Genomic DNA, 24898 nt, shown 5'->3' with positions numbered 1-24898 from the left:
CATATACCCTCCACATCTCTCCCCATATACCCTCCACATCCCTCCCCATATATCCTCCACATCTCTCCCCATATACCCTCCACATCTCTTCTTACTGCCCCCCTCCCCCAAATACCCTCCACATCTCTTCTTAATGTTCCTCTCCCCATATACCCTCCACATCTCTCCCCATATACCCTCCACATCTCTCCCCATATATCCTCCACATCTCTCCCCATATACCCTCCACATCTCTTCTTACTGCCCCCCTCCCCCAAATACCCTCCACATCTCTTCTTAATGTTCCTCTCCCCATATACCCTTCACATCTCTTCTTACTGCCCCCATCCCCATATACCCTCCCAATCTCTCCCCATATACCCTCCACATCTCTTCTTACTGTTCCTCTCCCCATATACCCTCCACATCTATTCTTACTGCCCCCTCCCGCATATACCCTCCACATCTCTCCCCATATACCCTCCACATCTCTTCTTACTACCCCCTTCCCAATATACCCTCCACATCTCTCCCCATATACCCTCCACATCTCTTCTTAGTGTCCCTCTCCCCATATACTCTCCACATCTCTTTATTACTGTCCCCCTCCCCATATACCCTCCACTTCTCTTCTTACTGCCCCCTCCACATCTCTTCTTACTGCCCCCTCCCCATATACCCTCCACATCTCTTCTTACTGTTCCTCTCCCCATATACCCTCCACATCTCTTCTTACTGCCCCCATCCCCATATACCCTCCACATCTCTCCCCATATACCCTCCACATCTCTTCTTACTACCCCCTTCCCAATATACCCTCCACATTTCTCCCCATATACCCTCCACTTCTCTCCCCATATACCCTCCACATCTCTCCCCATATACCCTTCACATCTCTTCTTACTGTCCCTCTCCCCATATACCCTCCACATCTATTCTTACTGCCCCCCTCCCCATATACCCTCCACATCTCTTCTTACTGTTCCTCTCCCCATATACCCTCCACATCTCTTCTTACTGCCCCCATCCCCATATACCCTCCACATCTCTCCCCATATGCCCTCCACATCTCTTTATTACTGTCCCCCTCCCCCATATACCCTCCACATCTCTCCCCATATACCCTCCACATATCTCCCAATATACCTCCACATCTCTCCTCATATACCTTCCACATCTCTCCCCATAGCCCCTCCTCATCTCAACCCATATCCCCTCCACATCTCTCCCCATATACCCTCCACACCCCTCCCCATATACCCTCCACATCTCTCCCCATATACCCTCCACATCTCTCCCCATATACCCTCCACATCTCTTCTTACTGTCCTCTCCCCATATACCCTCCACATCTCTTCTTACTGTTCCTCTCCCCATATACCCTCCACATCTCTTCTTACTGCCCCCCTCCCCATATACCCTCCACATCTCTCTCTGCCCCCCATATACCCCCACATCTCTTCTTACCCCCCTCCCCATATACCCTCCACATCTCTTCTTACTGCCCCCATCCCCATATACCCTCCACATCTCTCCCCATATACCCTCCACATCTCTTCTACTACCCCCTTCCCCATATCCCCTCCACATCTCTCCCCATATACCCTCCCATCTCTCCCCATATCTTCTATACATCTCTCCCCATATACCCTCCACATCTCTTCTTACTGCCCCCATCCCCATATACCCTCCACATCTCTCCCCATATACCCTCCCACTTACTATCTCCCCATATACCCTCCACATCTCTCCCCATATACCCTCCACATCTCTCCCCATATACCCTCCCTCTCCCCATATACCCTCCACATCTCTTCTTACCCTTTTCCTCTCCCCATATACCCTCCATCATCTCTTACTCCCTCTCCCCATATACCCTCCACATCTCTTCTTACTGCCCCTCCCCATATACCCTCCACATCTCTTCTTATACCCTCCACTCTCCCATATACCCTCCACATCTCTTCCCCCTCTCCCCATATACCCTCCACATCTCTCCCCATATACCCTCCACATCTCTTCATCTCCTTCCCAATATACCCTCCACATCTCTCCCCATATACCCTCCACATCTCTCCCCATATACCCTTCACATCTCTTCTTACTGTCCCTCTCCCCATATACCCTCCACATCTATTCTTACTCCCCTCCCCATATACCCTCCACATCTCTTCTTACTGCCCCCTCCCCATATACCCTCCACATCTCTTCTTACTGTTCCTCTCCCCATATACCCTCCACATCTCTTCTTACTGTCCCCCTCCCCATATACCCTCCACATCTCTTCTTACTGTCCCTCTCCCCATATACCCTCCACATCTCTTCTTACTGCCCCCTCCCCATATACCCTCCACATCTCTTCTTACTGCCCCCTCCCCATATACCCTCCACATCTGCCCTCCCCATATACCCTCCACATCTCTTCTTACTACCCCCTCCCCATATACCCTCCACATCTCTCCCCATATACCCTCCACATCTCTCCCCATATATCCTCCACATCTCTCCCCATATACCCTCCACATCTCTTCTTACTGCCCCCTCCCCATATACCCTCCACATCTCTTCTTACTGTTCCTCTCCCCATATACCCTCCACATCTTCTTCTGCCCCCATGCCCATACTACCCCCCACATCTCTCCCCATATACCCTCCACATCTCTTCTTACTGTTCCTCTCCCCATATACCCTCCACATCTCTTCTTACTGCCCCCTCCCCATATACCCTCCACATCTCTCCCCATATACCCTCCCATCTCTTCATACCCCCTCCCCATATACCCTCCACATCTCTCCCATATACCCTCCACATCTCTTTATAGTCCCCCTCCCATCTCCACTCTCCCATATCCCCTCCACATCTCTCCCCATATACCCTCCACATCTCTCCCCATATACCCTCCACATCTCTTCTATACCCTCCCATCTCTCCCCATATACCCTCCACATCTCTTCTTACTGTCCCTCTCCCCATATACCCTCCCATCTCTTCTTACATCTCTCCCCATATACCCTCCACATCTCTTCTTACTGCCCCCATCCCCATATACCCTCCACATCTCTTCTTACTGCCCCCTCCCCATATACCCTCCACATCTCTTCTTACTGCCCCCTCCCCATATACCCTCCACATCTCTTCTTCCCCCCTCCCCATATACCCTCCACATCTCTCCCCATATACCCTCCACATCTCTTCTTACTGCCCCCTCTCCCCATATACCCTCCACATCTCTTCTTAATGTTCCCCATATACCCTCCCCATCTCTCCCCATATACCCTCCACATCTCTTCTTACTGTTCCTCTCTCCCCATATACCCTCCACATCTCTTCTTACTGCCCCCTCCCCATATACCCTCCACATCTCTTCTTACTGTTCCTCTCCCCATATACCCTCCACATCTCTTCTTACTGCCCCCATCCCCATATACCCTCCACATCTCTCCCCATATGCCCTCCACATCTCTTCTTACTGCCTCCCTCCCCATATACCCTCCACATCTCTCCATATACCCTCCCCCATCTCTCCCCATATACCCTCCACATCTCTTCTTACTTTCCCCTCCCCATATACCCTCCACATCTATTCTTACTGCCCCCTCCCCATATACCCTCCACATCTCTTCTTACTGCCCCCCTCCCCATATACCCTCCACATCTCTTCTTACTGTTCCCTCTCCCCATATACCCTCCACATCTCTTCTTACTGCCCCCATCCCCATATACCCTCCACATCTCTCCACATATACCCTCCACATCTCTTCTTACTACCCCCCTTCCCAATATACCCTCCACATCTCTCCCCATATACCCTCCACATCTCTACCCTCCCATATCCCATATACCTCCACATCTCTTCTCCCCATATACCCTCCACATCTCTCCCATATACCCTCCACATCTCTCCCCATATACCCTCCATCTCTTCTACTCCCCCATATACCCTCCACATCTCTTCTTACTGCCCCCTCCCCATATACCCTCCACATCTCTTCTTACTGTTCCTCTCCCCATATACCCTCCACATCTCTTCTTACTGTCCCTCTCCCCATATACCCTCCACATCTCTTCTCCCCCCCCATATACCCTCCACATCTCTTCTTACTGTCCCCCTCCCCATATACCCTCCACATCTCTCCCCATATACCCTCCACATATCTCCCAATATACCCTCCACATCTCTCCTCATATACCCTCCACATCTCTCCCCATAGCCCCTCCTCATCTCAACCCATATCCCCTCCACATCTCTCCCCATATACCCTCCACACCCCTCCCCAAATACCCTCCACATCTCTCCCCATATACCCTCCACATCTCTCCCCATATACCCTCCACATCTCTTCTTACTGTCCCTCTCCCACATATACCCTCCACATCTCTTCTTACTGTTCCTCTCCCCATATACCCTCCACATCTCTTCTTGCTGCCCCCATCCCCATATACCCTCCACATCTCTTCTTACTGCCCCCTCCCCATATACCCTCCACATCTCTTCTTACTCCCCCTCTCCCCATATACCCTCCACATCTCTTCTTACTGCCCCCTCCCCATATACCCTCATCTCTCCCATATACCCTCCACATCTCTTCTTACTGCCCCTCTCCCCATATACCCTCCACATCTCTCCCCATATACCCTCCACATCTCTCCACCCTCCCCATCTCTCCCCATATACCCTCCACATCTCTTCTTACTGTTCCTCTCCCCATATACCCTCCACATCTATTCTTACTGCCCCCTCCCCATATACCCTCCACATCTCTTCTTACTCCCTCTCCCCATATACCCTACATCCTTCCACATCTCTCCCCATATACCCTCCACATCTCTTCTTACTGCCCCCTTCCCCATATACCCTCCACATCTCTCCCCATATACCCTCCCATCTCTCCCCATATACCCTCCACATCTCTTCTTACTGTTCCTCTCCCCATATACCCTCCACATCTATTCTTACTGCCCCCCCTCTCCCCATATACCCTCCACATCTCTTCTTACTGTTCCTCTCCCCATATACCCTCCACATCTCTTCTTACTGCCCCCTCTCCCATATACCCTCCACATCTCTCCCCATATACCCTCCACATCTCTTCTTACTACCCCTCCCTCCCCATATACCCTCCACATCTCTCCCCATATACCCTCCCATCTCTCCCCATATACCCTCCACATCTCTTCTTACTGTCCCTCTCCCCATATACCCTCCACATCTATTCTTACTGCCCCCTCCCCATATACCCTCCACATCTCTTCTTACCCTCCCATCTCCCCATATACCCTCCACATCTCTTCTTACTGTCCCTCTCCCCATATACCCTCCACATCTCTTCTTACCCTCCTCATCCCCATATACCCTCCACATCTCTTCTTACTCCCACCCCCTTCCCAATATACCCTCCACATCTCTCCCCATATACCCTCCACATCTCTCCCCATATACCCTCCACATCTCTTCTTACTGTCCCTCTACCCTCCCATATCCCCATATACCCTCCACATCTATTCTTACTGCCCCCTCCCCATATACCCTCCACATCTCTTCTTACTGCCCCCTCCCCATATACCCTCCACATCTCTTCTTACTGTTCCCCTCCCCATATACCCTCCACATCTCTTCTTACTGTCCCCCTCCCCATATACCCTCCACATCTCTCCTTACTGTCCCTCTCCCCATATACCCTAAACATCTATTCTTACTCCCCCCCCCATATACCCTCCACATCTCTTCTTACCCCTCTCCCCATATACCCTCCACATCTCTCCCCATATACCCTCCACATCTCTTCTTACTACCCCCTTCCCCATATACCCTCCACATCTCTCCCCATATACCCTCCACATCTCTCCCCATATATCCTCCACATCTCTCCCCATATACCCTCCACATCTCTTCTTACTGCCCCATCTCCCCATATACCCTCCACATCTCTTCTTACTGTTCCTCTCCCCATATACCCTCCACATCTCTTCTTACTCCCCCCTGCCCATATACCCTCCACATCTCTCCCCATATGACCCTCCACATCTCTTCTTACTACCCCCTTCCCCATATACCCTCCACATCTCTTCTTACTGCCCCCCTCCCCATATACCCTCCACATCTCTTCTTACTGTTCCTCTCCCCATATACCCTCCACATCTCTTCTTACTGCCCCCCATCCCCATATACCCTCCACATCTCTCCCCATATACCCTCCACATCTCTTCTTACTACCCCCTTCCCAATATACCCTCCACATCTCTCCCCATATACCCTCCACATCTCTCCCCATATACCCTTCACATCTCTTCTTACTGTCCCTCTCCCCATATACCTTCCACATCTATTCTTACTGCCCCCTCCCCCATATACCCTCGACATCTCTTCTTACTGCCCCCCTCCCCCATATACCCTCCACATCTCTTCTTACTGTTCCTCTCCCCATATACCCTCCACATCTCTTCTTACTGTCCCCCTCCCCATATACCCTCCACATCTCTCCTTACTGTCCCTCTCCCCATATACCCTCCACATCTATTCTTACTGCCCCCTCTCCCCATATACCCTCCACATCTCTTCTTACTGCCCCCTCCCCATATACCCTCCACATCTCTCCCCATATACCCTCCACATCTCTTCTTACTACCCCCTTCCCCATATACCCTCCACATCTCTCCCCATATACCCTCCACATCTCTCCCCATATATCCTCCACATCTCTCCCCATATACCCTCCACATCTCTTCTTACTGCCCCCTCCCCCATATACCCTCCACATCTCTTCTTACTGTTCCTCTCCCCATATACCCTCCACATCTCTTCTTACTGCCCCCATGCCCATATACCCTCCACATCTCTCCCCATATGACCCTCCACATCTCTTCTTACTACCCCCCTTCCCCATATACCCTCCACATCTCTTCTTAGTGTCCCTCTCCCCATATACCCTCCACATCTCTCCCCATATACCCTCCACATCTCTCCCCATATACCCTCCACATCTCTCCTCATATACCCTCCACATCTCTCCCCATATACACTCCACATCTCTCCCCATATACCCTCCACATCTCTTCTTACTGCCCCCTCCCCATATACCCTCCACATCTCTCCTCATATACCCTCCCATATCTCCCCATATCCCCTCCACATCTCTCCCCATATACCCTCCACACCCCTCCCCAAATACCCTCCACATCTCTCCCCATATACCCTCCACATCTCTCCCCATATACCCTCCACATCTCTTCTTACTGTCCCTCTCCCCATATACCCTCCACATCTCTTCTTACTGTTCCTCTCCCCATATACCCTCCACATCTCTTCTTACTGCCCCCTCCCCATATACCCTCCACATCTCTTCTTACTGCCCCCTCCCCATATACCCTCCACATCTCTTCTTACTGCCCCCATCCCCATATACCCTCCACATCTCTCCCCATATACCCTCCACATCTCTTCTTACTACCCCCTTCCCAATATACCCTCCACATCTCTCCCCATATACCCTCCACATCTCTTCTTACTGTCCCTCTCCCCCATATACCCTCCACATCTCTTCTTACTGTTCCTCTCCCCATATACCCTCCACATCTATTCTTACTGCCCCCCTAGCCCATATACCCTCCACATCTCTTCTTACTGCACCCCTCCCCATATACCCTCCACATCTCTCCCCATATACCCTCCACATCTCTTCTTACTACCCCCCTTCCCCATATACCCTCCACATCTCTCCCCATATACCCTCCACATCTCTCCCCATATACCCTCCACATCTCTTCTTACTGCCCCCATCCCCATATACCCTCCACATCTCTCCCCATATGCCCTCCACATCTCTTCTTACTGCCCCCTCCCCATATACCCTCCACATCTCTCCCCATATACCCTCCCCATCTCTCCCCATATACCCTCCACATCTCTTCTTACTGTTCCTCTCCCCATATACCCTCCACATCTATTCTTACTGCCCCCTCCCCATATACCCTCCACATCTCTTCTTACTGCCCCCCTCCCCATATACCCTCCACATCTCTTCTTACTGCCCCCTCCCCATATACCCTCCACATCTCTTCTTACTGCCCCCATCCCCATATACCCTCCACATCTCTCCCCATATACCCTCCACATCTCTTCTTACTACCCCCTTCCCCATATACCCTCCACATCTCTCCCCATATACCCTCCACATCTCTCCCCATATACCCTCCACATCTCTTCTTACTGCCCCCTCCCCATATACCCTCCACATCTCTTCTTACTGTTCCTCTCCCCATATACCCTCCACATCTCTTCTTACTGCCCCCATCCCCATATACCCTCCACATGTCTCCCCATATACCCTCCACATCTCTTCTTACTACCCCCTCCCCATATACCCTCCACATCTCTTCTTACTGCCCCCTCCCCCATATACCCTCCACATCTCTTCTTACTGTTCCTCTCCCCATATACCCTCCACATCTCTTCTTACTGCCCCCATCCCCATATACCCTCCACATCTCTCCCCATATACCCTCCACATCTCTTCTTACTACCCCCTTCCCAATATACCCTCCACATCTCTCCCCATATACCCTCCACATCTCTCCCCATATACCCTCCACATCTCTCCCCATATACCCTTCACATCTCTTCTTACTGTCCCTCTCCCCATATACCCTCCACATCTATTCTTACTGCCCCCTCCCCCATATACCCTCCACATCTCTTCTTACTGCCCCCTCCCCATATACCCTCCACATCTCTTCTTACTGTTCCTCTCCCCATATACCCTCCACATCTCTTCTTACTGTCCCCTCCCCATATACCCTCCACATCTCTCCTTACTGTCCCTCTCCCCATATACCCTCCACATCTATTCTTACTGCCCCCTCCCCATATACCCTCCACATCTCTTCTTACTGCCCCCTCCCCATATACCCTCCACATCTCTTCTTACTACCCCCCTTCCCCATATACCCTCCACATCTCTCCCCATATACCCTCCACATCTCTCCCCATATATCCTCCACATCTCTCCCCATATACCCTCCACATCTCTTCTTACTCCCCCTCCCCATATACCCTCCACATCTCTTCTTACTGTTCCTCTCCCCATATACCCTCCACATCTCTTCTTACTGCCCCCATGCCCATATACCCTCCACATCTCTCCCCATATGACCCTCCACATCTCTTCTTACTACCCCCCTTCCCCATATACCCTCCACATCTCTTCTTAGTGTCCCTCTCCCATATACCCTCCACATCTCTCCCCATAGCCCCTCCTCATCTCAAACCAAACCATATCCCTCCACATCTCTCCCCATATACCCTCCACATCTCTCCCCATATACCCCACATCTCTCCCCATATACCCTCCACATCTCTCCCCATATACCCTCCACATCTCTTCTTACTGTCCCCATATACCCTCCACATCCCCATATACCCTCCACATCTCTTCATACTGTTCCTCTCCCCATATACCCTCCACATCTCTTCTTACTGCCCCCCCCTCCCCATATACCCTCCACATCTCTTCTTACAATATACCCCCTCTCCCATATACCCTCCACATCTCCCCTTACCCTCCACATCCCATCCCCATATCCCCTCCACATCTCTCCCCATATACCCTCCACATCTCTTCTTACTACCCCCTTCCCAATATACCCTCCACATCTCTCCCCATATACCCTCCACATCTCTCCCCAAATACCCTCCCAATCTCTTCTTACTGTCCCTCTCCCCCCCATATACCCTCCACATCTCTTCTTACTGTTCCTCTCCCCATATACCCTCCACATCTATTCTTACTCCCCCCCTCGCCCATATACCCTCCCATTTACATTTACATTTACATTTAAGTCATTTAGCAGACGCTCTTATCCAGAGCGACTTACAAATTATGCTTTCACCTTATGACATCCAGTGGAACAGCCACTTTACAATAGTGCATCTAGGTCTTTTAAGGGGGGGGGAGAAGGATTACTTTATCCTATCCTAGGTATTCCTTAAAGAGGTGGGGTTTCAGGTGTCTCCGGAAGGTGGTGATTGACTCCGCTGTCTGGCGTCGTGAGGGAGTTTGTTCCACCATTGGGGGGCCAGAGCAGCGAACAGTTTTGACTGGGCTGAGCGGGAACTCTCCCCTTCCTCAGTGGTAGGGAGGCGAGCTCCCCAGAGGTGGATGAACTCAGTGCCCTTGTTTGGGTGTAGGGCCTGATCAGAGCCTGGAGGTACTGAGGTGCCGTTCCCCTCACAGCTCCGTAGGCAAGCACCATGGTCTTGTAGCGGATGCCCCCTTCAACTGGAAGCCAGACATCTCTTCTTACTGCCCCCTCCCCATATACCCTCCACATCTCTCCCCATATACCCTCCACATCTCTTCTTACTACCCCCTTCCCCATATACCCTCCACATCTCTCCCCATATACCCTCTCCATCTCTCCCCATATACCCTCCACATCTCTTCTTACTGCCCCCTCCCCCATATACCCTCCACATCTCTTCTTACTGTTCCTCTCCCCATATACCCTCCACATCTCTTCTTACTGCCCCCATCCCCATATACCCTCCACATGTCTCCCCATATACCCTCCACATCTCTTCTTACTTCCCCCTTCCCCATATACCCTCCACATCTCTCCCCATATACCCTCCACATCTCTCCCCATATACCCTCCACATCTCTTCTTACTGCCCCCCTCCCCCATATACCCTCCACATCTCTTCTTACTGTTCCTCTCCCCATATACCCTCCACATCTCTTCTTACTGCCCCCATCCCCATATACCCTCCACATGTCTCCCCATAAACCCTCCACATCTCTTCTTACTACCCCCTCCCGCATATACCCTCCACATCTCTTCTTACTGCCCCCTCCCCCATATACCCTCCACATCTCTTCTTACTGTTCTCTCCCCATATACCCTCCACATCTCTTCTTACTGCCCCCATCCCCATATACCCTCCACATCTCTCCCCATATACCCTCCACATCTCTTCTTACTACCCCCTTCCCAATATACCCTCCACATCTCTCCCCATATACCCTCCATATCTCTCCCCATATACCCTCCACATCTCTCCCCATATACCCTTCACATCTCTTCTTACTGTCCCTCTCCCCATATACCCTCCACATCTATTCTTACTGCCCCCCTCCCCATATACCCTCCACATCTCTTCTTACTGCCCCCCCCATATACCCTCCACATCTCTTCTTACTGTCCTCCTCTCCCCATATACCCTCCACATCTCTTCTTACTGTCCCCCTCCCCCATATACCCTCCACATCTCCCCTTACTGTCCCTCTCCCCATATACCCTCCACATCTATTCTTACTGCCCCCCTCCCCCATATACCCTCCACATCTCTTCTTACTGCCCCCTCCCCATATACCCTCCACATCTCTTCTTACTGCCCCCTTCCCCATATACCCTCCACATCTCTCCCCATATACCCTCCACATCCCTCCCCAAATACCCTCCACATCTCTCCCCATATACCCTCCACATCTCTCCCCATATACCCTCCACATCTCTTCTTACTGTCCCTCTCCCCATATACCCTCCACATCTCTTCTTACTGTTCCTCTCCCCATATACCCTCCACATCTCTTCTTACTGCCCCCCTCCCCATATACCCTTCACATCTCTTCTTACTGCCCCCCTCCCCATATACCCTCCACATCTCTTCTTACTGCCCCCATCCCCATATACCCTCCACATCTCTCCCCATATACCCTCCACATCTCTTCTTACTACCCCCCTTCCCAATATACCCTCCACATCTCTCCCCATATACCCTCCACATCTCTCCCCAAATACCCTCCACATCTCTTCTTACTGTCCCTCTCCCCATATACCCTCCACATCTCTTCTTACTGTTCCTCTCCCCATATACCCTCCACATCTATTCTTACTGCCCCCTCCCCATATACCCTCCACATTTACATTTACATTTAAGTCATTTGCAGACGCCTTATCCAGAGCCTTACAAATTACCCTTTCACATTATGACATCCAGTGGAACAGCCACTTTACAATAGTGCATCTAGGTCTTTTAAGGGGGACCCTCCACAGGATTACTTTATCCTATCCTAGGTATTCCTTCCAGGTGGGGTTTCAGGTGTCTCCGGAAGGTGGTGATTGACTCCGCTGTCCTGGCGTCGTGAGGGAGTTTGTTCCACCATTGGGGGCCAGAGCAGCGAACAGTTTTGACTGGGCTCTGAGCGGGAACTGTACTTCCTCAGTGGTAGGGAGGCGAGCAGGCCAGAGGTGGATGAACTCTCCAGTGCCCTTGTTTGGGTGTAGGGCCTGATCAGAGCCTGGAGGTACTGAGGTGCCGTTCCCCTCACAGCTCCGTAGGCAAGCACCATGGTCTTGTAGCGGATATAGCTTCAACTGGAAGCCAGACATCTCTTCTTACTGCCCCCTCCCCATATACCCTCCACATCTCTCCCCATATACCCTCCACATCTCTTCTTACTACCCCCTTCCCCATATACCCTCCACATCTCTTCTTACTGCCCCCTCCCCCATATACCCTCCACATCTCTTCTTACTGTTCCTCTCCCCATATACCCTCCACATCTCTTCTTACTGCCCCCATCCCCATATACCCTCCACATGTCTCCCCATATACCCTCCACATCTCTTCTTACTACCCCCTTCCCCATATACCCTCCACATCTCTCCCCATATACCCTCCACATCTCTCCCCATATACCCTCCACATCTCTTCTTACTGTCCCTCTGCCCCCCCATATACCCTCCACATCTCTTCTTACTGTTCCTCTCCCCATATACCCTCCACATCTCTTCTTACTGCCCCCTCCCCATATACCCTCCACATCTCTTCTTACCCCCTCCCCATATACCCTCCACATCTCTCCTCCATCCCCATATACCCTCATCCCCATATACCCTCCACATCTCTTCTTACTACCCCCTTCCCAATATACCCTCCACATCTCTCCCCATATACCCTCCACATCTCTCCCCAAATACCCTCCACATCTCTTCTTACTGTCCCTCTCCCCCATATACCCTCCACATCTCTTCTTACTGTTCCTCTCCCCATATACCCTCCACATCTATTCTTACTGCCCCCTCCCCATATACCCTCCACATTTACATTTACATTTAAGTCATTTAGCAGACGCTCTTATCCAGAGCGACTTACAAATCTTTCACCTTATGACATCCAGTGGAACAGCCACTTTACAATAGTGCATCTAGGTCTTTTAAGGGGGGAGGGGAGAAGGATTACTTTATCCTATCCTAGGTATTCCTTAAAGAGGTGGGGTTTCAGGTGTCTCCGGAAGGTGGTGATTGACTCCGCTGTCCTGGCTCGTGAGGGAGTTTGTTCCACCATTGGGGGCCAGAGCAGCGAACAGTTTTGACTGGGCCCTCGGGAACTGTACTTCCTCAGTGGTAGGGAGGCGAGCAGGCCAGAGGTGGATGAACCAGTGCCCTTGTTTGGGTGTAGGGCCTGATCAGATCCTGGAGGTACTGAGGTGCCGTTCCCCTCACAGCTCCCCAGGCAAGCACCATGGTCTTGTAGCGGATCTCTTCAACTGGAAGCCAGACATCTCTTCTTACTGCCCCCTCCCCATATACCCTCCACATCTCTCCCCATATACCCTCCACATCTCTTCTTACTACCCCCTTCCCCATATACCCTCCACATCTCTTCTTACTGCCCCCCTCCCCATATACCCTCCACATCTCTTCTTACTGTTCCTCTCCCCATATACCCTCCACATCTCTTCTTACTGCCCCCATCCCCATATACCCTCCACATGTCTCCCCATATACCCTCCACATCTCTTCTTACTACCCCCTTCCCCATATACCCTCCACATCTCTCCCCATATACCCTCCACATCTCTCCCCATATACCCTCCACATCTCTTCTTACTGCCCCCTCCCCATATACCCTCCACATCTCTTCTTACTGTTCCTCTCCCCATATACCCTCCACATCTCTTCTTACTGCCCCCATCCCCATATACCCTCCACATGTCTCCCCATATACCCTCCACATCTCTTCTTACTACCCCCTCCCCATATACCCTCCACATCTCTTCTTACTGCCCCCTCCCCCATATACCCTCCACATCTCTTCTTACTGTTCCTCTCCCCATATACCCTCCACATCTCTTCTTACTGCCCCCATCCCCATATACCCTCCACATCTCTCCCCATATACCCTCCACATCTCTTCTTACTACCCCCTTCCCAATATACCCTCCACATCTCTCCCCATATACCCTCCATATCTCTCCCCATATACCCTCCACATCTCTCCCCATATACCCTTCACATCTCTTCTTACTGTCCCTCTCCCCATATACCCTCCACATCTATTCTTACTGCCCCTCTCCCCATATACCCTCCACATCTCTTCTTACTGCCCCCTCCCCATATACCCTCCACATCTCTTCTTACTGTTCCTCTCCCCATATACCCTCCACATCTCTTCTTACTGTCCCCCTCCCCATATACCCTCCACATCTCTTCTTACCCTCCACATCTATTCTTACTCCCCATATACCCTCCACATCTCTTCTACTGTCCCCTCCCATATACCTCCCCTTCTTAGCCCCCCCATCCCCATATCCCCTCCACATCTCTCCCCATATACCCTCCACACCCCTCCCCAAATACCCTCCACATCTCTCCCCATATACCCTCCACATCTCTCCCCATATACCCTCCACATCTCTTCTTACTGTCCCTCTCCCCCATATACCCTCCACATCTCTTCTTACTGTTCCTCTCCCCATATACCCTCCACATCTCTTCTTACTGCCCCCCTCCCCATATACCCTCCACATCTCTTCTTACTGCCCCCCTCCCCATATACCCTCCACATCTCTTCTTACTGCCCCCATCCCCATATACCCTCCACATCTCTCCCCATATACCCTCCACATCTCTTCTTACTACCCCCCTTCCCAATATACCCTCCACATCTCTCCCCATATACCCTCCACATCTCTCCCCAAATACCCTCCACATCTCTTCTTACTGTCCCTCTCCCCCATATACCCTCCACATCTCTTCTTACTGTTCCTCTCCCCATATACCCTCCACATCTATTCTTACTGCCCCCCTCGCCCATATACCCTCCACATTTACATTTACATTTACATTTAAGTCATTTAGCAGACGCTCTTATCCAGAGCGACTTACAAATTGGTGCTTTCACCTTATGACATCCAGTGGAACAGCCACTTTACAATAGTGCATCTAGGTCTTTTAAGGGGGGGGGGGAGAAGGATTACTTTATCCTATCCTAGGTATTCCTTAAAGAGGTGGGGTTTCAGGTGTCTCCGGAAGGTGGTGATTGACTCCGCTGTCCTGGCGTCGTGAGGGAGTTTGTTCCACCATTGGGGGGCCAGAGCAGCGAACAGTTTTGACTGGGCTGAGCGGGAACTGTACTTCCTCAGTGGTAGGGAGGCGAGCAGGCCAGAGGTGGATGAACGCAGTGCCCTTGTTTGGGTGTAGGGCCTGATCAGAGCCTGGAGGTACTGAGGTGCCGTTCCCCTCACAGCTCCGTAGGCAAGCACCATGGTCTTGTAGCGGATGCGAGCTTCAACTGGAAGCCAGACATCTCTTCTTACTGCCCCCCTCCCCATATACCCTCCACATCTCTCCCCATATACCCTCCACATCTCTTCTTACTACCCCCCTTCCCCATATACCCTCCACATCTCTTCTTACTGCCCCCCTCCCCCATATACCCTCCACATCTCTTCTTACTGTTCCTCTCCCCATATACCCTCCACATCTCTTCTTACTGCCCCCATCCCCATATACCCTCCACATGTCTTCTTACTACCCCCTTCCCCATATACCCTCCACATCTCTCCCCATATACCCTCCACATCTCTCCCCATATACCCTCCACATCTCTCCCCATATACCCTCCACATCTCTTCTTACTGTCCCTCTCCACATCTCTCCCCATATACCCTCCACATCTCTTCTTACTGTCCCCCTCCCCATACACCCTCCACATCTCTCCCCATATACCCTCCACATCTCTCCCCATACACCCTCCACATCTCTCCCCATATACCCTCCACATCTCTCCCCATACACCCTCCACATCTCTCCCCATATACCCTCCACATCTCTCCCCATATACCCTCCACATCTCTCCCCATATCCCACCCACATCTCTCTTCATATACCCTCCACATCTCTCCCCATATACCCTCCACATCTCTCCCCATATACCATCCACATCTCTTCTTACTGTCCCCCTCCCCATACACCCTCCACATCTCTCCCCATCTACCCTCCACATCTCTCCCCATATCACCCTCCACATCTCTCCCCATATACCCTCCACATCTCTCCCCATATACCCTCCACATCCTCCCCATATACCCTCCACATCTCTCCCCATATACCCTCCACATCTCTCCCCATATCCCACCCACATCTCTCCTCATATACCCTCCACATCTCTCCCCATATACCCTCCACATCTCTCCCCATATACCATCCACATCTCTTCTTACTGTCCCCCTCCCCATACACCCTCCACATCTCTCCCCATCTACCCTCCACATCTCTCCCCATATACCCGCCACATCCCTCCCCATATACCCTCCACATCTCTCCCCATATACCCTCCACATCTCTCCTCATATACCCTCCACATCCCTCCCCAAATATCATCCACATCTCTCCCCATACACCCTCCACAGCTGTCTTCATATACCCTCCTCATCTCTCCCCATATACCCTCCTCATCTCTCCCCATATACCCTCCCCATCTCTCCCCATATACCCTCCCCATCTCTCCCCATATACCCTCCACATCCCTCCCCATATACCCTCCACATCTCTCCCCATATACCCGGCACATCCCTCCCCGTATACCCTCCATATCTCTCCTCATATACCCTCCCCATCTCTCCCCATATACCCTCCACATCTCTCCCCATATACCCTCCACATCTCTCCTCATATACCCTCCACATCTCTCCCCATATACCCTCCACATCTGTCTTCATATACCCTCCACATCTCTCCCCATATACCCTCCACATCTCTCCCCATATACCCTCCACATCTCTCCCCATATACCCTCCACATCTGTCTTCATATAACCTCCACATCTCTTTTGATCTTCTTAACCCTCACCCCTGATGTCTCCCTAACCATCCATCTCTAACGTACTGGTAGGAGGTCTACACCTCTAACATACTGGTAGGTAGTCTACACCTCTAACATACTGGTAGGTAGTCTACATCTCTAATATACTGGTAGGTAGTCTACACCTCTATCATACTGGTAGGTAGTCTACATCTCTAATATACTGGTAGGAGGTCTACACCTCTAACATACTGGTAGGTAGTCTACACCTCTAGCATACTGGTAGGTAGTCTACACCTCTAATATACTGGTAGGAGGTCTACACCTCTAACATCACCCTCTCTCTCTCTCCCTCTCCTCTCTCTCCCTCTCCTCTCTCCCTCTCCCTTTCCCTCTCTCTCCCTCTGTATGGATGGGTACTACAAGTGTGTTTGAGTACTGAACCATATGGGACTTAATTTGAAGACAGAACTTAATTCTCTCTCTCTTCTCTCATTGTCTCTCTCTCCTCTCTCTCTCTCTCTCTCTCTCTCTCTCTCTCTCTCTCCCTCTAGTCTCTCCTCTGTCTTTTCTCTGTCTCTCTCTCCTCTCTCTCTCCTCTCTCTCTCTCTAGGTGTGGTCTATGGATGGTTACTATAAGGGGAGGCGTGTATTAGAGTACAGGACCATGGGAGACTTCACTAGAGGACAGAATTTTGTTCAGCACCTCTTACCTCACCCCTGGGCCGGGACAGGTCATGTGGTCTACAACGGATCACTGTACTACAACAAACACCAGAGCAACATACTGGTATGTTACACTACAAACACACACACACACACACACACACACACACACACACACACACACACACACACACACACACACACACACACACACACATCACACAGACCGGCGTTAGGTGTAGGACAGGGGGACAGAGAGAGAGGGGTGACAGGAGTCGAGGAGACAGGGGAGACAGGGACACAGAACAGGGGTCAGTGGGTCAGTGTGTATGTCCCCCTGTTTCCCCTGTCTCTGTGGTCCTTGTTTCCCCTCTCTCTGTGTCTCCCGGTATCCCCTCTTTCTGTGGTCCCTGTTTCCCCCTCTCTGTGTCCCCCTGCCTACCCTCTCTCTGTGTCCCTCTGCCTTCCCTCTCTCTGTGTCCAAATGTCTCCACTCTCTCTGTGTCCCCCGGTTTCCCTGTTTCCCCCTCTCTGTGTCCTCCTGTTTCCCCTCTTTCTGTGGTCCTTGTTTCCAATCTCTCTGTGTCCCACGGTTTCCCTGTTTCCCCCTCTCTGTGTCCCCCTGTCTCACCTCTCTCTGTGTCCCCCTGCCTCCCTCTCTCTGTGTCCCCCTGTCTCCCCTCTCTCTGTGTCCCCTGTCTCCCTCTCTCTGTGTCCCCCTGTCTCCCCTCTCTCTGTGTCCCCCTGTCTCCCCCTCTCTGTGTCCCCTGTCTCCCCTCTCTCTGTGTCCCCCTGTCTCCCCTCTCTCTGTGTCCCCTGTCTCCCCTATCTCTGTGTCCCCCTGCCTCCCCTCTCTCTGTGTCCCCCTGCCTCCCCTCTCTCTGTGTCCCCCTGCCTCCCCCTCTCTGTGTCCCCCTGTCTCCCCTCTCTCTGTGTCCCCCTGCCTCCCCTCTCTCTGTGTCCCCCTGCCTCCCCTCTCTCTGTGTCCCCCTGCCTCCCTCTCTCTGTGTCCCCCTGCCTCCCCTCTCTCTGTGTCCCCCTGCCTCCCCCTCTCTGTGTCCCCCTGTCTCCCCTCTCTCTGTGTCCCCCTGCCTCCCTCTCTCTGTGTCCCCCTGTCTCCCCTCTCTCTGTGTCCCCCTGCCTCCCCTCTCTCTGTGTCCCCTGCCTCCCCTCTCTCTGTGTCCCCCTGCCTCCCCTCTCTCTGTGTCCCCCTGCCTCCCCTCTCTCTGTGTCCCCTGCCTCCCCCTCTCTGTGTCCCCCTGTCTCCCCTCTCTCTGTGTCCCCCTGCCTCCCCTCTCTGTGTCCCCCTGCCTCCCTCTCTCTATGTCCCCCTGCCTCCCCTCTCTCTGTGTCCCCCTGCCTCCCTCTCTCTGTGTCCCCCTGCCTCCCCTCTCTCTGTGTCCCCCTGCCTCCCCTCTCTGTGTCCCCCTGCCTCCCCCTCTCTGTGTCCCCCTGCCTCCCCTCTCTCTGTGTCCCCCTGCCTCCCCCTCTCTGTGTCCCCCTGCCTCCCCCTCTCTGTGTCCCCCTGGCTCCCCTCTCTCTGTGTCCCCCTGCCTCCCTCTCTCTGTGTCCCCTTCCTCCGCTCTCTCTGTGTCCCCCTGCCTCCGCTCTCTGACCCCCTGTCCTCTCTCTGTCCCACTGTCCTCTCTCTCTGTCTCCATGTCCTCTCTCTGTCTCCATGTCCTCTCTCTGTCCCCCTGTCCTCTCTCTGTCTCCATGTCCTCTCTCCATCCCTCTGTCCTCTCTCTCTGTCCCCCTGTCCTCTCTCTGTCCCCCTGTCCTCTCTCTCTGCCCCCTGTCCTCTCTCTGTCCCCATGTCCTCTCTCTGATCCCCTGTCCTCTCTCTGACCCCCTGTCCTCTCTCTAAACAATTGTCCTCTCTCTGACCCCCTGTCCTCTCTCTGACCCCCTCTCCTCTCTCTGTCCCCGTGTCTTCTCTCTGACCCCCTGTCCTTTCTCTGACCCCCTGTCCTCCTCTGACCCCCTGTCCTCTCTCTGTCCCCATGTCCTCTCTCTGACCCCCTGTCCTTTCTCTGACCCCCTGTCCTCCTCTGACCCCCTGTCCTCTCTCTGACCCCCTGTCCTCTCTCTGACCCCCTGTCCTTGCTCTGACTCCCTGTCTTCTCTCTGACCCCCTGTCCTCTCTCTGACCCCCTGTCCTCTCTCTGACCCCTGTCCTCTCACTGACCCCCTGTTCTCTCTCTGACCCCCTGTCCTCTCTCTGAGCCCCTGTCCTCGCTCCTCTGACCCCCTGTCCTCTCTCTGAGCCCCTGTCCTCGCTCTGACCCCCTGTCCTCTCTCTGACCCCCTGTAGGTGCAGTACCACTTCCGATCCCGTAACGTGGTGCTCCAGAGGAGTCTGAGTGGAGCAGGTTACAACAACACCTTCCCCTACAGTTGGGGGGGGTCTTCTGACATAGACCTGATGGCTGATGAGACCGGCTTCTGGGCAGTCTACACGTCCATACCTAACGCTGGGAATATACTGGTAGGTAGTCTACATCTCCAACATACTGGTAGGTAGTCTACACCTCTAACATACTGGTAGGTAGTCTACACCTCTAACATACTGGTAGGTTGTCTACATCTCTCACATACTGGTAGGTAGTCTACATCTCTAATATACTGGTAGGTAGTCTACACCTCTATCATACTGGTAGGTAGTCTACACCTCTAACATACTGGTAGTAGTCTACACCTCTAACATACTGGTAGGTAGTCTACACCTCTAACATACTGGTAGGTAGTCTACATCTCTAACATACTGGTAGGTAGTCTACACCTCTATCATACTGGTAGGTAGTCTACACCTCTAACATACTGGTAGGTAGTCTACATCTCTAACATACTGGTAGGTAGTCTACACCTCTAACATACTGGTAGGTAGTCTACATCTCTAACATACTGGTAGGTAGTCTACACCTCTAACATACTGGTAGGTAGACTATACCTCTAACATACTGGTAGGTAGTCTTCACCTCTAACATACTGGTAGGTAGTCTACACCTCTAACATACTGGTAGGTAGTCTACACCTCTAACATACTGGTAGTGTCCTACACCTCTAACATACTGGTAGGTAGTCTACACCTCTAATATACTGGTAGGTAGTCTACACCTCTAACATACTGGTAGGTAGTCTACATCTCTGCTGGTAGTAGTCTACATCTCTAACATACTGGTAGGTAGTCTACACCTCTAACATACTGGCAGGTAGTCTACATCTCTAACATACTGGTAGGTAGTCTACACCTCTAACATACTGGTAGGTAGTCTACACCTCTAACATACTGGCAGGTAGTCTACATCTCTAACATACTGGTAGGTAGTCTACACCTCTAACATACTGGTAGGTAGTCTACACCTCTAACATACTGGTAGGTAGTCTACATCTCTAACATACTGGTAGGTAGTCTACACCTCTTTTGTACTGGTAGGTAGTCTACACCTCTAACATACTGGTAGGTAGTGTACACATCTAACATACTGGTAGGTAGTCTACATCTATAACATACTGGTAGGTAGTCTACATCTCTAATATACTGGTAGGTAGTCTACACCTCTATCATACTGGTAGGTAGTCTACATCTCTAATATACTGGTAGGTAGTCTACACCTCTATCGTCCTGGTAGGTAGTCTACATCTCTAATATACTGGTAGGTAGTCTACATCTCTAACATACTGGTAGGTAGTCTACACCTCTAATATACTGGTAGGTAGTCTACATCTCTAACATACTGGTAGGTAGTCTACACCTCTAACATACTGGTAGGTAGTCTACACCTCTATCATACTGGTAGGTAGTCTACACCTCTAACATACTGGTAGGTTGTCTACACCTCTAACATACTGGTAGGTAGTGTACACATCTAATATACTGGTAGGTAGTCTACATCTCTAACATACTGGTAGGTAGTCTACATCTCTAATATACTGGTAGGTAGTCTACACCTCTAACATACTGGTAGGTAGTCTACACCTCTAATATACTGGTAGGTAGTCTACATCTCTAACATACTGGTAGGTAGTCTACACCTCTAACATACTGGTAGGTAGTCTACACCTCTAACATACTGGTAGGTAGTCTACATCTCTAACATACTGGTAGGTAGTCTACACCTCTAACGTACTGGTAGGTAGTCTACACCTCTAACATACTGGTAGGTAGTGTACACATCTAACATACTGGTAGGTAGTCTACATCTCTAACATACTGGTAGGTAGTCTACATCTCTAATATACTGGTAGGTAGTCTACACCTCTATCATACTGGTAGGTAGTCTACATCTCTAATATACTGGTAGGTAGTCTACACCTCTATCGTCCTGGTAGGTAGTCTACATCTCTAATATACTGGTAGGTAGTCTACATCTCTAACATACTGGTAGGTATTCTACACCTCTAACATACTGGTAGGTTGTCTACACCTCTAACATACTGGTAGGTAGTGTACACATCTAACATACTGGTAGGTAGTCTACATCTCTAACATACTGGTAGGTAGTCTACATCTCTAATATACTGGTAGGTAGTCTACACCTCTAACATACTGGTAGGTAGTCTACACCTCTAATATACTGGTAGGTAGTCTACATCTCTAACATACTGGTAGGTAGTCTACACCTCTAACATACTGGTAGGTAGTCTACATCTCTAATATACTGTTAGGTAGTCTACACCTCTAACATAGTGGTAGGTTGTATGTGTGTGTGTCACAGGTCACGTCTCTCTTTTTCTCATTTATCTTCCCTCCCTCCCTCCCTCCCTCCCTCACCCCCATTCCCTCCCTCTCTCATCCCGTCATTCCCTCCCTCCCTCACCCCCTCGTTCCCTCCCTCCCTCACCCCGTCGTTCCCTCCCTCCCTCCCTCCCTCCCTCACCCCCTCGTTCCTCCCTCCCTCACCCCGTCGTTCCCTCCCTCCCTCCCTCACCCCCTCGTTCCTCCCTCCCTCCCTCCCTCACCCCCTCGTACCCTCCCACCCTCCCTCACCCCCTCGTTCCCTCCCTCTCTCCCTCACCCTGTTGTTCCCTCCCTCCCTCACACCGTTGTTCCCTCCATCCCTCACCCCGTCGTTCCCTCCCTCCCTCCCTCACCCCGTCGTTCCCTCCCTCCCTCACCCCGTCCTTCCCTCCCTCACTCACCCCCTCCTTCCCTCCCTCCCTCTCTCCCTCACCCTACTCGTTCCCTCCCTCACCCAGTCACTCCCTCTCTCCCTCCCTCACCTCGTCGTTCCCTCCCTCCCTCACCCCCTCGTTCCCTCTCTCCCTCCCTCACCCCCTCATTCCCTCCCTCCTTCACCTCGTCGTTCCCTCCCTCCCTCCCTCACCCCCTCGTTCCCTCTCTCCCTCCCTCACCCCTCGTTCCCTCCCTCCCTCACCCCGTCGTTCCCTCCCTTCCTCACCCCGTCGTTCTCTCCCTCCCTCACCCTGTCGTTTGCTCCCTCCCCCTCCCTCCCTCCCTCCCTCCCTCCCTCCCCCTCCCTCCCTCCCTCTCTCCAGGTCAGTCGATTGGATCCTCGTTCTCTCGACATTCTCCAGAGTTGGGACACAGGGTTTCCTAAACGCAGTGCAGGGGAGACCTTCATGATCTGTGGTACCCTGTACGTCACCAACTCCCATCTGGCTGGAGCTAAGGTCCACTTTGCTTATCACACCAACTCCTCCAGCTATGAGTACACAGACATCCCCTTCCACAACCAGTACTCTCACATCTCCATGATGGACTACAACCCCAGAGAGAGGGCCCTCTACACATGGAACAATGGACATCAGGTCATCTATAACGTGACCCTGTTTCATGTTATACAGAGCGAAGGATAGAGGAGGAGAGGAGGGGAGGATGGAAAGGAGAGAGACTGACGGACTATATCTCTATACAGAGAGAGGAGAAGTAGGAGGAGGAGGAGGAGGAGGAGGAGGAGGAGTGAGAGGGGAGTGGGTGAGTGACTGATGACTATATCTTGAGGTGAAGAGGAGGAAGAAGAGGAGAGGAGGAGGAGAAGGAGGACTGATGGACTGTATCTCTATACAGAGAGGAGGAGAAGGAGGACTGATGGACTATATCTCTAGAGAGAGAGGAGAAGGAGGACTGATGGACTATGTCTCTAGAGAGAGGAGGAGAAGGAGGACTGATGGACTGTATCTCTAGAGAGACGAGGAGAAGGAAGCCTGATGGACTTTATCACTAGAGAGAGGAGGAGAAGGAGGACTGATGGACTGTATCTCTAGAGAGACGAGTAGAAGGAAGCCTGATGGACTTTATCTCTAGAGAGAGGAGGAGAAGGAGGACTGGTGGACTTTATCTCTAGAGAGAGGAGGAGAAGGGGGACTGATGGACTATATCTCTAGAGAGAAAGGAGGAGAAGGAGGACTGATGGACTATATCTCTATACAAAGAGAGGAGAAGAAGGAGGACTGATGGACTATATATCTATACAAAGAGAGGAGGAGAAGGAGGACTGATGGACTATATCTCTAGAGAGAGAGAGGAGGAGAAGGAGGACTGATGGACTATATCTCTATACAAAGAGAGGAGGAGAAGGAGGACTGATGGACTATATCTCTAGAGAGAGAGAGAGGAGGAGAAGGAGGACTGATGGACTATATCTCTATAGAGAGAGGAGGAGAAGGAGGACTGATTGACTGTATCTATGGAGGAGAAGGAGGACTGATGGACCATATCTCTATAGAGAGAGGAGAAGGATGACTGATTGACTATATCTATAGAAAGAGAGAGGAAGAGAAGAAGGACTGATGGACTAGATCTCTAGAGAGAGAGAGAGAGGAGGAGAAGGAGGACTGATGGACTATATCTCTAGAGAGAGGAGGAGGAGGAGGACTGATGGACTATATCTCTAGAGAGAGAGAGGAGAAGAAGGAGGATTGATGGACTATATCTCTAGAGAGAGAGAGGAGGAGAAGGAGGACTGATAGACTATATCTCTAGAGAGAGAGAGGAGGAGAAGGAGGACTGATGGACTATATCTCTAGAGAGAGGAGGAGGACTGATGGACTATATCTATATATATATAGAGAGAGCCTGTATCTGGGACAGTTGGTGTGTCTATATATTTGAGGAAAATACATTCTGACTGAAGATGGAAACAGTCTGGGGTTGTGGAGAAAAGAAAGAGACACAGAAGTTGAATATGTTCCTCTACTTTATGA

The 24898-nt window shown here is 51.6% G+C and overlaps 1 protein-coding gene across 1 annotated transcript in view; it reads left to right on the top strand.

Moving 5' to 3' along the window:
* LOC135559998 (noelin-2-like) overlaps window positions 1-23646 on the top strand; it is an 86715-nt gene extending 63069 nt beyond the window's left edge. Inside the window, exons 6-8 of the mRNA XM_065000957.1 lie at window positions 17679-17855; window positions 20046-20219; window positions 23231-23646. Coding sequence (XP_064857029.1) covers window positions 17679-17855; window positions 20046-20219; window positions 23231-23551 — 672 coding nt within the window. The 3' untranslated portion in view covers window positions 23552-23646. The remainder of the gene's footprint in view (window positions 1-17678; window positions 17856-20045; window positions 20220-23230) is intronic.
* Window positions 23647-24898: the final 1252 nt, after the last annotated feature.

Source organism: Oncorhynchus nerka, linkage group LG15 (assembly GCF_034236695.1).
Source record: "Oncorhynchus nerka isolate Pitt River linkage group LG15, Oner_Uvic_2.0, whole genome shotgun sequence".
NCBI lineage: Eukaryota > Metazoa > Chordata > Actinopteri > Salmoniformes > Salmonidae > Oncorhynchus > Oncorhynchus nerka.
Note: the sequence above shows the minus strand (reverse complement) of the source record. Positions and strands in the feature narration are given on the sequence as shown.